This window comes from Anas acuta, chromosome 14 (assembly GCF_963932015.1).
Source record: "Anas acuta chromosome 14, bAnaAcu1.1, whole genome shotgun sequence".
Taxonomy (NCBI): Eukaryota; Metazoa; Chordata; class Aves; order Anseriformes; family Anatidae; genus Anas; species Anas acuta.
The window spans coordinates 18,637,545-18,653,420 of record NC_088992.1 but is presented as its reverse complement, the minus strand read 5'-3'; the positions used below and the strand labels follow the sequence as shown (position 1 = coordinate 18,653,420).

The window sequence follows — 15,876 nt, the reverse complement described above, 5'->3', positions numbered from 1 at the left end:
AATGATCTTGTTTTGTTTTGTTTAACAACAGTCTTTGGTAAAGAATCTCCTCAAAAAATCATACACACACAAAAAAAATTTTTTTATCATTTCTAGTATTTTCTCTATTTCACATCTGTTTGTTTGTTTTCTTATGAAGTTAAGGAAAGCATATCAGGAGTAATGTGAAATGCTGAGTGCTATGTTTTCATCAGTATTTCTGGTTAACACAACAGGAATATACAATTGATATATTTTTCGCCCAAACGTGGTATGACAGACGTCTGAAGTTCAACAGCACTATAAAAGTGCTCAGATTAAACAGCAACATGGTTGGGAAGATCTGGATACCGGATACATTTTTCCGAAATTCCAAGAAAGCTGATGCTCATTGGATAACAACTCCTAATAGGATGCTCAGGATCTGGAATGACGGCAGAGTGTTGTACACACTGAGGTATTTACATCTGACTTTAATTTCAACTTCTCAAGGGAAAACCAAAGAAAAGGCTCCTGTGAATTAAAGTCACTTGACCTTAATCCAAAGGAAAAAACAGAGTTGTTTCCTGTTACTTATGTGGACAACCCTGAAAAAGGAAAAAAAGTTTGTTTTTTTTTGTTTTTTTTTTTTTTTTATTATTTATTTATTTTTAATGCGATATATTTGATATTGATAAAGTAAAATGGTTTCATTTCTACCTATAGATTTTTCTGTCTTCCTTCACAAATAGTTACATTTCTATACTAAAAGAATATAAGCATGGTTATAGTAATTCATCTTCATTTTCATGTATGTACTATTGTTTACCAGTAGTTTGGTCCATACTGTCTTTTACCTCTTTATTAGGTTAAACTAAAAAATTCAAAATATCCTTGAATCAAATAGATGTTAGAAATGAGGTACTGCAAACACCAGAAGCCTCATATTCTGAATTGATTAGTGCTTAGCTAGATGAAGTTCTACCTGAGAAAATATTTCATTCCTCAAATATCTAATGAAAATAATGATTCTCTTTTTAAGATTGATTATTTATGACTTAGGTCAATACCTAACAAACTAAACTTGGTATGCTCATCTCCAGATTTCTCACTTGCCTGAATAGTTTTTCTTTTGAGACAGATTTTCCTTATAAGTCTTGTAAATAATTGTTATATGCATGCCTACTTCTAAATATTGCATATGCAACATTTACTAATTTAAAAAACACATTCCCAATTATCATAATATATTTCCTAAATGTGGAAAGTCTAGGTGCATTTTTTTTTTCTAATGTGGTGTAATATTTGGCTGTATGTAAAATGTAGATAAAGGAGGTGTCTGTTCAAGAGACCTTATAATTTAAAATAAAAGTACAGTCAAAATTATCAGGCTTAAGACCTTCTGAATTTTAAACTACGTTTTCAAATTGTTATGGATTTTCTGCTTTTGTTTTGCTGGGTGGCAAAAAAGAAAGTTTCAGGACAGTATATTCATTAGCATTTCAATTAATAGTTTTGAATCTTTCCTTAAGACAATCTTTTAATACTGTAAATGTTTGAATTACAAAAAGGAGTCTTATTTCATAGTTATTTTGCATTCATTACACATTGCATCACCAGAAGATATAAGAGAGTGATTGGAATTGAAATCCAGTGCAAATCAAAGTCAGCCTGATAAAGAATATCGCAGGTTCACTTTTGAAATGTTAAATTGGACTTTGCTATACCAATATCTCTCTGGACTTGGAACCTTTTTCTTCAAACCACTGTTTCCCTCATTAGAAAGAGATATATTTGATAGATCTTAGAAACAGTTAGCCAATATTTATGTATGTTTAGTTGTCTAGATGAGTCACAGCAAGCACCAATTAGGATTCATCCAGAAATGAAATGTGATAGTACCATTGCAAATCTGCAATCCTGGCTGAAGAGAAGAGGGCTCCAGGACTGATGGCTGATTTTTTATTGGCTCCCCCAAGCTCAAGAGCAGTCCATTCTGACCAGCAGGAAATTAAGCAAGGAGGTCTCACGAGTCAACTCAAAGCTCCTGACAAAATTCAAATGTGGAAAGAAAATGTACAATAGGCAGAAGCTGGAACAGGTGACCCAGAACACTGTCCAAGCTCTCAGAGACAGAGTTAGGAAAGTCAAAGTTCATCTGAAAATGAATCCAGCAAGGGACATAAAAGCATAAAGAAGAGTTTCTTCACATACATCTGCAACAAATGGAAGACTAGGAAAAATGTGGGTGAGCTGCCAAATGGGAATGGAGACCTGGTCTCAAGGGACACAGAAAAGGCAAGGAATATCACACAGAATCACAGAATCATCTAGGTTGGAAGAGACCTTCAAGATCACCTAATCCTACCTCTGACCTAACACTAACAAGTCCTCCACTAAACCATATCACTAAGCTCTACATCTATACATCTTTTAAAGACCTCCAGGGATGGTGACTCAACCACTTCCCTGGGCAGCCCATTCCAATGACTAACAAACTTTTTGGTAAAGAAGTTCTTCCTAACATCCAACCTAAACCTCCCGTGGTGAAACTTTAGCCCAGGGAGGAAGGGGGGAAGGGGGGAAGGAAGGGGAGAAGGAAGGGAGGAAGGAAGAAGGGAATGGGAGAGGGGAAAGAAAGGGGGAAAGGAAGGGGGAAAGGGAGGAAAGAAGGAAGGCGGGAAGGAAGAGGGGAAAGGAGGAAGGGAAGAAGGGAGGAAGGGATGAAAGGAGGAAGGGAGGAAGGAAAGAAGGTCACTCCTGAGTCTCCTTTTCTCCAAGCTGAACAAGCCCAGCTCCCTCAGACGCTCCTCGTAAGACTTGTTCTCCAGACCTCTCACCAGCTTTGTCGCCCTTCTCTGGACTCGCTCGAGCACCTCCATGTCCTTCTTGTAGCGAGAGGCCCAAAACTGAACACAGTACTTGAGGTGCGGCCTCACCAGAGCCGAGTACATGGGGACAATCACTTCCCTAGCTCTGCTGGCCACACTGCTTCTTATGCAAGCCAGGATGCTCTTGGCCTTCTTGGCCACCTCAGCACACTGCTGGCTCATATTCAGCTGACTATCAACCATCACTCCCAGGTCCTTCTCTACCAGGCAGCTTTCTAACCACTCATCTCGCAGTCTGTAGCTCTGCTTGGAGTTATTGTGCCCCAGGTGCAGGACCCGGCACTTGGCCTTGTTGAACTTCATGCAGTTGACCTCAACCCATTGGTGCAGCCTATCCAGATCCTCGTGCAGAACCTTCCTACTCTTGAGCAGATCGACACACACACCTAACTTGGTGTCATCTACAAACTTACCAAGGGTGCACTCGATCCCCTCATCCAGATCATCAATGAAGATACTAAAGAGGACCGGCCCCAGTTCTGAGTCCTGGGGAACGCCACTAGTGACCAGCCTCCAACTGGACTTGACTCCATTCACCACAACTCTTTGGGCCCAGCTATCCAGCCAGTTTCTAACCCAACGAAGCGTGCGCCAGTCCAAGCCATGAGCAGACAGTTTCTTGAGGAGAATGCTTTGGGAAACAGTGTCAAAAGCCTTGCTGAAGTCAAGGTAGACCACATCCACAGCCTTTCCCTCATCTACCAAGCACATCACTTTGTCATAGAAGGAGATCAGGTTCGTCATGCAGGCCCTGCCTTTCATAAACCCATGCTGACTGGGCCTGATCACCTGCTTACCCTGTAAGTGCCGTGTGATACACAAGATAATCTGCTCCATGAGCTTCCCTGGGAATACAAGGTTGCCTTTGCCTTGCAGTCTTTACTGGTAAGACAAACCTCCAGCAATCCCAGGTTTCCAAGATGAGTGGGAAAGCCTGGAGCAAGGGAGGCATACCCTCAGTGGAGAAGAACCAGGCACAGGCTAAAATACCAGACAGCAAAGTGGATGGATAACTTCATGAGCTGCCAGGTGCAAAGGGTTGTGAGCACTGTCATGAAAGAAGGAAAGAAGCCACTAGAGGTGTAGTCCCCAGTTTGGTGCTGAGTCAATACTGTTTAACACCTTCGCGTCTTCATTAATTACCTGAACAATAGGACAGAGTGCATCCTCAGCAAGTCTGTAGGTAATACAAAACTGGGAGAAGTGTTTGGTATATCATAGGGTTGTGTTGACACTCAGAGGGACCACGACACACTGGAGAAATGGGCCAAGAAGGATCTCATGGACTTCAACATAGGAAAATGTAAAGCCCTGTATTGGGTGATGAATAACCCTATGCATTAGAACAGACTGGGTGCCAGCCAGCTGGAAAACACAAATGGAAATACAGGAAATTCTGGTTAAACATAAGAAGCTTTCTTACTGAGAAAGTGGACACACCATGAAACAGGTTGCCTAGCGCGGTTGTGAGGTTGTGAAGTTTCCATGCTTGGCAATATTGAAAGCTTGGTGGTGCTTTGTCCTAGAGAATATCTACTCAATTCCACAAGAGAAAACAAAAGGAAAAAACAAACAAACAAACAAACAAACAGTAGCATAATCTGATTCCATCCCATTAACAATGATAAATTTGTTTATCAGAGAAAAGACACTTAAAGGAAGAACTTTTTTTTTTTTCCATATTATAATTATCTTCAAATGAAACTGAAGATGATAGAAATGAGAAGAGAAAGAATGGACAATGTTCTTAGCACACAGAATTATCTCTCCTTTTGTGTCACAAACACATTATCCCTTCGTATCAAGAGAAATGAGTTTTGTTCCTAAATCCCTAATGTAGAAAAGTTTCCTTTTGACTATATTAACTTGTTGACTAGCAGCCACAGCATTCCTCTATAACACACATATCCACACACACACACACACATCCACCCAGTGGGAGATTCAGGGAGACATCTGCATACAGCACTGACGTGCATGAACCAGGAAGCACACTCAGCTCACAGAGTTGCTCATTTGGACACCGAGGAACCAGGAGGAAAAAACAAAAACAAAAACAACAAAAACACTACAAACAAACAAAAAATATAGTTTTTATATGAACAAAAGGAGCAAATAAACATCACTTCTTCCCCTCCCCACCTCCTCCCTCCTGTCCACAGACTTTTCTTCTTATGGGTTATTTGCTTACAGCCCATGTATCATGCAGCTCATGTCAGGACTGGGATCCGTGTAAGCTAGAAGCAAGGAAGGGATTTGGTGAAAAATTGTGGAGCTTTTAGCAGGGCATACATCTAATCTAATTTTGGATTTCCAAAAGTACATGTGTCTGTGTGATGAATATCTATAGCACCTACATCACTTGAGTTATAATTGAGACTTTCATGATAGTCAGTGGAGAGAAAAACCTTCCTGGTGCATTCCTCTTCCAATTTAATTCAGATGTCTATTTTGGAATGCAGTGAAGTATATCCCCAGAGCACCTTTCTTTTCACTGGATGTAAAGATGGCTGAGATGGCTATCTTGGATGCAGATGTCTAAAATTGGACTCTTACACATCATTTCTGAAATAGTATATATATATATATACATATATATATATATATATATATATATACATATATATATATATATATATATATGTAAAATACATTTCCCTAGTGCATTATGGCATGTTGTGACACAGAGACTTGTCACTGCTCAGGAGAAAACCTGTGTATCCACTCAAAGACTTGCCAGTCATGAGTAATTCTGCCATTTCAGATGCATAGGAACAGAACTTTTAATATCTCATTGTACTGTACAGTAGATGGTAAGGACCAAAATAACTAAAAACCAACCAACCAAACAAACAAACAAAAAAACACACAATAACAACAGACCTGCTTATCAATAAGCATGTCTTCCTATATTTGGAATAGCCAAATTAATATATCCGTATCAATAATTTACTTTTGCTTTCTATATTCATTATATATATGCATATTTCATAGTCAGATTCCACCCTAGTAACCACCCTTGTTTTACTTGCCATGACATAGCTTTCAGTACAAACTTCTCAGGTGTGTTCTGTATAACCTTATCTCTTTCTCCTCAGGCTGACTATTGATGCCGAGTGTCAGCTACAGTTGCACAACTTCCCAATGGATGCCCATTCCTGCCCCCTGGAATTTTCAAGCTGTAAGTAACATGCTTAAAGATAACTCTTTCCTGTCCAATGTTGAACTATTTATTAAAAAATTATATTTGTATACTTAGTGCCAGATAGGTTATATTCTTAGCTAGACATAATGTGATAGTTTTCAGTTTTATTTTGACATTATTTTGAAGTATATGGATCACATATGTTCACAAAAAATGTTATATAAAACACGTGTGACTTCTGGGACCCCTGCTATTAATATTTATGCTTATATCTTAGCATAAAAGTAGACATTTTTATTTCCAGCATCAAAGCCTTGTGGCCTGACACTTTCTTTTTGCACATGGTTGCTCTACTATTGCAATGGTATGAGTTAAGAGTTTGGCTTTTTGCATTCATGTTGAATGAATTCTGTGTCCAGCTGAAGAGTTTTTGACTATAAATAAAGGGTGGGGCAAACAAGTGAAAAACTCATTTTTGAAAACTTTACCTCACATGCTATTTTAATTTATGATAACTAAAATGTGACATTAAGTAAAAGGCACTACTATATAACTTGAGGGAAATAACACGCATATATATAATTTACTTGCAATATGCTTCTCCAGTTTTTTCCAGAAATAGAAAATAGTATTTTTACTCCCCAGAATACATTAAAATCCTAGCAATGACTATGAAACAAAGCATTCTGTATTTTCCTTCGCAATAAGATGGCTACCCAAGAGAAGAGATTATATACCAATGGAAGCGCAGCTCAGTGGAGGTGGGGGACACAAGGTCCTGGAGGCTTTACCAGTTCTCCTTTACGGGATTAAGAAATACAACTGAGGTAGTGAAGACCACATCAGGTAAGACAACTAATTTATTTATTATCACATTTATTTACAATTTACAATTGTAAATAATAATAATAGTTATAATAAAAATAATAAAATATAAATATAAAATATAATAAATAATAAAAATACAATTTATTTACAATTATATTAAAAGAATTAGAAAGAAGGAAATCTCTGACTGTTTGGAACTTGGCATTAGCACTTCACAGAAAAGATATAGGGTTTAGTATTTCTGAAGAGAAACTCACAGAAAGAAAAGTTGTTGCCGATTGTCCATTCTTGCATTGTCCTCCAAGAAATGCTTAGAACTGGCAGAATAAAGCTACTGCTGCAAGAGGTGAGTGAGCGAAGTACTTCCTAGCCTGCTTCGGCATAGAAAACAGCACAGCCTCCAAGTAATAATCTGATATTGGTTTGAATATTTTACAGTTCTGTTCCAAACTCCTAGAAGCAGAAAGTTAGGCTTGGACAGAAACGAAATTCAAAGTCCTATCCTCTTTACTACAGCAGCTCCAAGTGTATTTTTCTCCTTAAAACAGGGCACATTCAGCTCTCATTAAAGAGAACAGTCTTGCAAGCCAGAGTCTCAGATGATTTTCCTGCATATTTTTATCTCCTTGGAAACAAGTAATGGAATTTAAAATGATAAATGAGGAAGGACTTAGATTTTAATAAAAATGGCAATTTTAACCCTACTAGCTAAGCAGGAAAATACATTATTCTAGACATATATTGTTGTATTTGTCAGTGGAAAGGAAATCATTGAATATGAGAAAGGATGCAAAGAAGAATTACATATTAATATTCTTGTACATGCATGGTATCCCTTGTCTTTGATTTCTTACTTTAATGAAAGCAGTTTTTCTTTTCAGGTTTCTTTTGACTTTCACCTTATTTTATTGTTCTGGCAAATATATTGGTTTAAATTCAGACATTTGTGTTTATTTTGACTACAGAAATATCCCGATCTGTTAGAAAGAATAACACAATTATTTCTAAAAGGTCAGCATCACTATTATATTCAAAAGGAGAGCGAGATAACACCAGAGCTGAGAGCAGCCTGCTGTGCATTATACTGGAATGCAAACAAATAGTTTGAGAATTAATTCAACTTCTACCTCCTGAATCACTGGATATTAAGCACCAATGACATGTTTGGTCTTAGGAGCAGGGAAAAAACAGAATGAAGTCTCCAAGCAGTAGCCACATTTGCCTTGTGACCCCTTCTGGCATTTTATCTGAAGGAAATATTTAGTCAATTATTCAAGAAAGCATTCGACCTTTCTCATTTTCCCAGGGAAATAAAAATACAGTTGCAAAAGAGGACAAGATAGCAGTGTGCATGGGAGCCATAGCTGCTAATAACTACCATTACACATGATATGGTGGAGCTGATCTCAAAGCAAAAATATAAACAGCAATGCATCACACCTCAGACTGCCCCTGCAGCAGGCACAGCGCAAAAGGCACCAGTAAACTAAAGCGTGGTCTAAGATCTCATCCTGCACTGGCTGATCACTAGATTTATGTCAGCCATAACTTGAGTTCTCCTTATTTGCTCCTTTTCTTATTATTTATTTATTTATTTATTTATTTTTGTTTAAGCGATTCTCTGATAAACTTATTTTGGCCAGAAATACAAAGCAATAAAATCTTAACCTACTACAAGCTTCATATCCACATCTTATGGTGGTGAATCAAAAGCACGCTAATGTTCTCTTAATGTGAAGTGAGCACATACTGGGAAATAAGCAGAGAAGCACAGAAAGAAAAAAAGATAGTTTCCCATGCAAAGAAAGCCTTTTTTTTTTTTTTTTCAGGGAACAACAATTCAAGCTTGTAGCACTACCATCAATCATGTTGTACCAGTAATTTTCAATATGATGACATACACTATACCTTTTAGTTTGCTGAAACAAAAATAAGTGATTAGCAGTTAGCGTGTCCTTTAAAGCAGAGTCCCTCTAGACATCCCTTAACCCCTAAGAAGAAGTGCTCATGAGAACTACTCAGTATCCTGACCTACTCTAAAGATCTGAGTACAAAAACTTGGAAAACAATCCTGTGTATGTTTCTTGTCCTGTGGTTATCTTAAATTTGATTTTCCTTGACTCTTTGGTTTATATGACTGCAGATATGCAAGAAAATTTGATCCAGGTGCAGAATCTAAATAATGAGAAAGTGAAGGGAATAAAACAAGAGATTGTCATGAATGTGGTCTACCTCCTACAAATATTGTGATAAAGCTGGCAGGGCCCAAAAACTGTTTGTTGTTTACCTAAATGCCTTATTGGCATGCTGGGAACTATATTAAGTACAATATTTCTATTTTTAGGTAAAAAAAAAAATAAATTGGGCTGAGAAAATACCTAAAATTACTCTGACATATACAGAGCTGCCCAAAAAGAAAAGAAAAATAATCCAAGCTATTAGATTTACTTGCAACCTATGTACAGCCTGATTACACAAGAGTTTGAATACCCAAATAGCCAAAATTAGTCACAAGGCTTTATGCAACTAATTGCAGTGCTGTGGATAATGGAGTTTAGGTACAAACTAATGACAGTCCCACTGATGATGCTTTGGAAGAGATATGAGCTTAGGCACAGTGGAGGAGATTAAGGAGATGTCAGAAAGAGGACTGTACTGTAATTCCCTCAACTCTTCCACAGACTAAATTTAGGTGACAACAGAACCCAGTGAAACCTGAACACAAGATGTTAGTGTATGAGACTGAACAGTTATAAAACAGGAGGAGCCTGGGGTAGTGTAAAGGTATTTGAAACTGGAGTCAACTTTCCATATCTATGTTTACTCCATTTTAAAAGAAACTCTTGATTCTCATTGTCTCCCAGTTACTAACACGTCCAAGTCCTTGAGGGCTATGCTGTCCCAATGACTGGAGCAGAGAAGAGAATCAGAAAGGATGGATGAGACTTGGTCACTAAAAATTCCCTGCTATTCTGTTTCTGTCATGTCATAGCTGAATGTTCAAGATCTGGGCTGAGTTAAGGGCAGAGGGAAGCAAGAACCGATGAGTGTAAGCTCCTTAATATCTGATGAACTTGTTGAGGTGACATTTGTCTGCAGCTCTTCCTTTGCAACCAGTGCAGAAATATAAGACTAACTGAAAGGGCCAGATGTTGGAATTCAGCCCCCTATTAGTTAGAAAACCCTGATAACAGCAGCAAAAAGGAGCTAGAATAAGACAAAGGTGGAAAAATAAGGCAAACTGGAAAAGACAAACTATTCTGTCTGTCTCTCTGAAGTGAGCCATTCAGAATCATCAGCTTGTTGTTTTCCACACGGAACATCCCAATGTGACTAATGTTCTGTGAAAGTCACAGACCAAGCAATAAGACATGACTTAGCTAATGGAATCTGCTGTCCATAATAAGAGAAACCACTAAGAAAATGTAACTCTCAAGTCACTGCTCCATGAACTTTTAATTGAAATTGTTAGATAGTCTCTACAATTAACAATATATTACCAGTATATATTTATTGCCTTTGCATTACCACCTATGTTGTGTAAACAGCAGTGATTAAGCTTAGATTCTCTGGAATAAAATGAATGTTAAAATATATTATTTGAGTTATGTAAAATATTACAGTTGACCTGACATAAACTGAGATGGCTTTAAGATTTATTGTATTATTGAATTGCATTCGTAATCATTGCTCAAATGATTCATATTTTGATAATATTTTCATATATTCATATTTTTCATAATATTTTCATATTATTCATAAATTGATCCATATCTTGGATCAATTACTCAGAAACTATCAATTGTCATGTGACCTTTTGGCTCACAGTGTAAGGTCCCGTTCCCTGAATGGTACTGAGATTCTTCAATAAAAAATGAACAAGTTAATGGGAAAGTCTTGGGGACAAAAAAAGTAGTGTTTTTTTTGTTTGTTTGTTTTTTCCAAAGTTTAGATGGATACATTCATGAGTAATCCTCACAAAGCAATCTGTTATGTATTTTACAAAATCCTACCTCAAACCTAATGCTGAGGCACCTAGCTGTTTTTCTTTTACATGTTCAGAGTTCATGATATTGCCTTTGGTTATTTAAAGGTGTCTGATCTATTAGATATGTGTTCTACATGTTACAAATCTAAAACATAAGTGTGGCAGAGAATGGACAGTTAACACAGAAAACAAGTTGTATTATATAACAAGCAATAATAATAAAGATAAAAACAAAAATGACAGCTCTAACACAAGTTATCCTCAATATTCTCATCCCATCCTCAATATTTTCTTTTCGTATTGCACACCACATGTAATTCAAATTACACCACATGTAATTCAAATAATGATAGTTCTTGGCTTTGCTTTAAAAACTATCTTAAATTCAATTTCTGACCTTTCATATTCACCATGGATTAAAAACAGGGAAAAAATGTGGTTAGAAAACAGTGCAGCAAGTCCACCACTTTTCTTCACTTTGGATGTCAAAATGAAAATATTATAGAGTGTAGCCAAAATCACGTAAGAGAATAAAAATGTCTATAGCTTAGGAGGCACTTCAAGGAAGTTTTTCTACGCAACTCTCTCACCTCTGATTTGACTAACAAGAAAGATAAGCTTTAATCTTTCTGATTATTACTGCAATGCAACAAGCGATGCAGAAGTACGAGATCTGTAATACAGAATGCACAAGTGAGTGTTATCAAACAGGGAGATGTAGCACTTTGTGAAAAAGATAAAATAGGAAAATTCAAAAATCTGAAATTTGTTACTTAAAATAAAGAGTGAAAGATGCTATTAAGGAAATAATAAAATGCACAAATATGAAAAAGTCAGGAGTTGCTGAAAGATAGAGCAAGAAAGAGCAAGAGAGAAAGAAAGTCCAAAAATACACCAGGATACAGAATGTGATACTGTTGCAAAAAAACTACTTTTTTTTCTGGGATTCATGGCCCCAAGTGCTGTATATAAATTTGAGTGAAATATCTGTTCTACTAGGTGAAAAACTGATGTGAAGTTGTTGTTCCTAATTCAAAAAAGTGTTTGACTTTAAGTGCAGCCTTATAAGAAAGTGAGGGGAGTGCAGGAGATGGTAGTAAGTAAAGGGTTTAGAGAACATGACCTATGCAAACATTTGGAAGGATGTGACTAGCCTGGAAGAAAGAATAACTGGTGATCAAGGAGCTAATGCTCATGTTCTTCACTTAGGGTTAGGGAAGAAATAATGAGCTGCTTTTCATCAAGTAAGATTTAGGCAGGAGAGTAAAACACTCTTTTAAAACCATAATAATAATTTACACTGACGCATAGGAAGATTGTAGAAATGCTAAAATCAAAGGGTTTATGAAATACAAGACAGGCTAGAAATATAGCGATCCTACCTCAGACCAAGAGGAAAGGACTCTTTCAATCAATAAGTTTCAACAAATTTCATAAAATTAATGCACAACATGCAGTTCTACTGATTATTCAGTGTTTTTGAATGGACATCCTGCTACTGAATACTGTATTATGCCAAAGTTTTTAAATGTGTAATTATTTAGGAGAGATGGAGCTTCTGCTATTCCAAGTCCATTTCTGTGACTGGGTATTTCCTTTCTTAAACCAGATATTGCATATACCTTAGTCACAGAGCCAGTCCTGAATTTTTAGTTAGATACACAGCATTATAAGTATAATCAATAAACAGCAATTTAACAAGCCGAACAGAATCCATGAGACTGGTGAGCCAACACTTGTAAATTCCATTTTATTTTCTTTCAGTTCTGTATTTTGCACAGCTAATCAGAGCTGTGCAATAGAGATTGTGTATTGCTCATAATTGATAAAAAGCATCAAATTGGTAATTAAATATTTATCTTGTTAGACATCGATTTAACTATGTAAATACATCTGGGTCAGGTTTCTGCTTTATCAGGAAAATGTGGTCAAGGCTATTATTTTGTGGAAGAGGACATATTTGTACACTTTTATATTTTATCTTAATGCTGTATTATAATGAATTGAACTGTTGGCAGGCGTGCAGTCCCCAGAGGTCGCATAGCACTCTGAAAAAAATAGGAACCTTGTCTTATATTTCTTTATTAAGTCAAAATATGATGAGACAAGTGCATAAAAAATTTGAAGATATTTCCCCCGTTGGGAAATAGGCCTGGCATTAAAACATGCCCATAGGCGGATTTCCACCATGCTTAGAAGTCTCTGCCAGCCCGACACACTGTTCCAGGGCCCAATACAGGCTGAATACAGCATGTGGCATTGCCTTTCAAAAACTGTTCCCTGTCTAAAGATATTGACCTAGTGAATAAGCACAAGATACCTATACCCACATTTGGATTTTGGTGGAATTTAAACATACTTTGTTTAAATTTGCAGAGAAAACTATGATGTAAGCTGTAAGTCAGAGAACTCAGCCCACAGTGTCTTAGCTTGTCCTGTGTATCCTTGTTGTTCTCCTGATGGCTTTGGAGGGTATTTATCTCAATATTCTAATTTTTTGAAAAGCTATATGAAATTATTACCTTTCACATTTTTGCTCTCTGACACTCTCTGTAAAAGAGTGAAACATTTAAAGCAGCAGGCAGACACAACAATCAGAAAGGCCTATTTTTATGCTTGCTGCTTCCAAGGAAACCCAGAGCTTCAAGCTAATATCCTTAATATTCTTAAGATATCCTTCACAAATGTTAAGATTTTATTATTAATATAAATATTCTTGTCACCTCTCTGGAAAGAGCACCAGTGAGTAAATTACTTTTTTCTTTTGACATTTAAACTTTCCCTTGTTTTAATAATGCAGAACTACTCATATGAACCACTATTTCACAGTGCCATACCTAGTGTATCATTATTTGAAAAAAGACAAACAAACAAATCCAGAATAAACTCAGTTATTTAACTTTGATGTACCACCATTATGAATACTTACAGATGATCTGTGAGGAGGAGGAGTATTTTTGGTGGTGACTTACAAGTTTAATATTGCTGTCAGGGAATAAAACAGGTAAGGTAACTATGCCTGCATATTACTTATGAAGGATAAGAAATATAAATAACAAACATTTCTCAAATACGCCAGATACTCATGTCTGTTCAGTCATTCATCAAACTATAGCAATTAATGAATGTTTGCTGAAGTTACGCTGAAAAGATTGCTGAAAACAGTCTACCTCTCAGGATGATGTCTTCAAAACGTAGAGATGTAGTACAAGTCCCTCTCTCCCATACCTATTGTGTTCTCCACTTTTTTTCATCCAAATTGGTTAATTGTGTGGCAAATGAGTATTCATAGATGAATTCACATGACTGCATAAATGAGCTCATTTGGTAAGCAGGCTTTTTGGTTCCTTCCTGTTGTGTAGACAACCAAAACCTACCTATGCACGCACACCTTTTCTGAACTGCTAACTCACAACCCCTTAGATCCATTTATCCCCATATCGCAGCTGTGAGACAGACCAGAAGACAGGGACAAGCTGAAAGCTTTCTGTGGAACTGGGCAATGAGCACGGGCAGGAGGGACAGAGTCCTCTCCTGGGATGTCTGTGAAGAATTCGAGTCAACTTCATTCATGTCTCTTCTCCTATGCCAACCACTTCAGCTCTTGGTAGCACCTCTAGAGACCTGAGAATATCTGAACAGGTGCCTTTCCACTTCCTTTATCCATTCAAACACCACTTTTTCCATCATCTGATATGTAGTTTTTGAAATGACTACACACCCACCCTTGTGACAGCAAAACAACCCATGGCACCTTAACAGTATAGGCAGGGGAGCAGAGAATTCAATGGAAATGACATGTCCAACAAGCAAGCTTTTGGATTCAAGTAATACTTATTATTAAGAGCTAGTTTTGGCCTTGTTTTCTATTCTATGTTCAGTTTTGACCACAGTAAAAAGGAACTTTTCCATGTCTTTAACAAGTGTAGTTGCACCCATTTGAAATGCATTTTCCTAAAATTGTTAGCTGCTGTAGGACCCTTTGGAAAGAGCATGATGGTTAAGCACTGAGAACTGCCAAGCCATGGAAGTAGCAACTGAGAGTGAAGGGCTTGGGTGTTAATGCAAAAAAGGATCTGGAGCACCAGGACTTAGCTTGGTTATTGCTGTTACAGTGACAGGTTAGATCTTTGAGGTTTAATGGGTGGAAAAACAAAACAAACAAAGACTATTCTTATGGAATCAGAATATTTTAAATTCCTATGGACTGAAAGAATCTGAGTTTTTTCTTCAGACTTGTATCTATATAGCTTCAGGTTTAGGCAATCAAGTTCACCTGCTAATCATATAAGTTCACCAACTAATAATATAAATAGAGTTGAAAGCGTCTTTGATGCTTTTTATCTTTTGAGAATGTTTTAAAGCCTTCTTAACATTCCAGTGACAGTAATTCAGCTCTTTTAATCCTGGTTTTCCTAGACTTAGTAATGTCAATTGAGTCACCCCAGCAAAGTGAAATCATGACTGTCCCTGAAGAAAAGGGTTGTTGGAGCCAGAAACCTCTTGATTTCCCAATTGAACAAAGACTCCTGGGGGTCATTTATCTTCCTGAAAGCAAGTTTGTCTTTCTGAACATTTGCCATACTGAAAGCATGGCTTGCTCCAAAGTAAACCGAGCTTTAGAAAGGTTAGGTAAGGATAAAAAGGATTAATGCAAGGAACCAGAGAATAAGGAACCCTATCAGCATTTCCACTAAACCAAATGCATGACAATTGCAAAAGCTCAGATGCTAAAGGCAAGAAATTTTGTTCTAAGGAACAAAATTGAGGGGATATAATACAACAGTACATTTAAGAAAAATATTTGTTTATTTGAGAGAAAGAAAATAATTTGATATTTTAGGAAAAAGTAAATTAACTAAAAACAATGTGTAGTTATTAATATTTGTTATTAATATTATTTAATTTTTATTTTGCTAATATTACATCAATTTTTTGTTAATGTTATTTAAACTTTATTAATTTTATTTTATTTTATGACAAAATCAGTAAATAGAGTAATCCTTGTTCTTAAAGCATCTCCTACAAGCAACTTAGTACACAAATTTCTGTGATGTCACTAGTAT

At 36.7% G+C, this 15,876-nt stretch overlaps 1 protein-coding gene across 2 annotated transcripts in view; it reads left to right on the top strand.

Moving 5' to 3' along the window:
- GABRG2 (gamma-aminobutyric acid type A receptor subunit gamma2) overlaps window positions 1-15,876 on the top strand; it is a 77,686-nt gene that overhangs the window by 32,136 nt on the left and 29,674 nt on the right. For both annotated transcript variants that reach the window (XM_068697753.1, XM_068697752.1), the window contains exons 4-6: window positions 216-436; window positions 5,948-6,030; window positions 6,703-6,840. In XM_068697753.1, coding sequence (XP_068553854.1) covers window positions 216-436; window positions 5,948-6,030; window positions 6,703-6,840 — 442 coding nt within the window. The remainder of the gene's footprint in view (window positions 1-215; window positions 437-5,947; window positions 6,031-6,702; window positions 6,841-15,876) is intronic.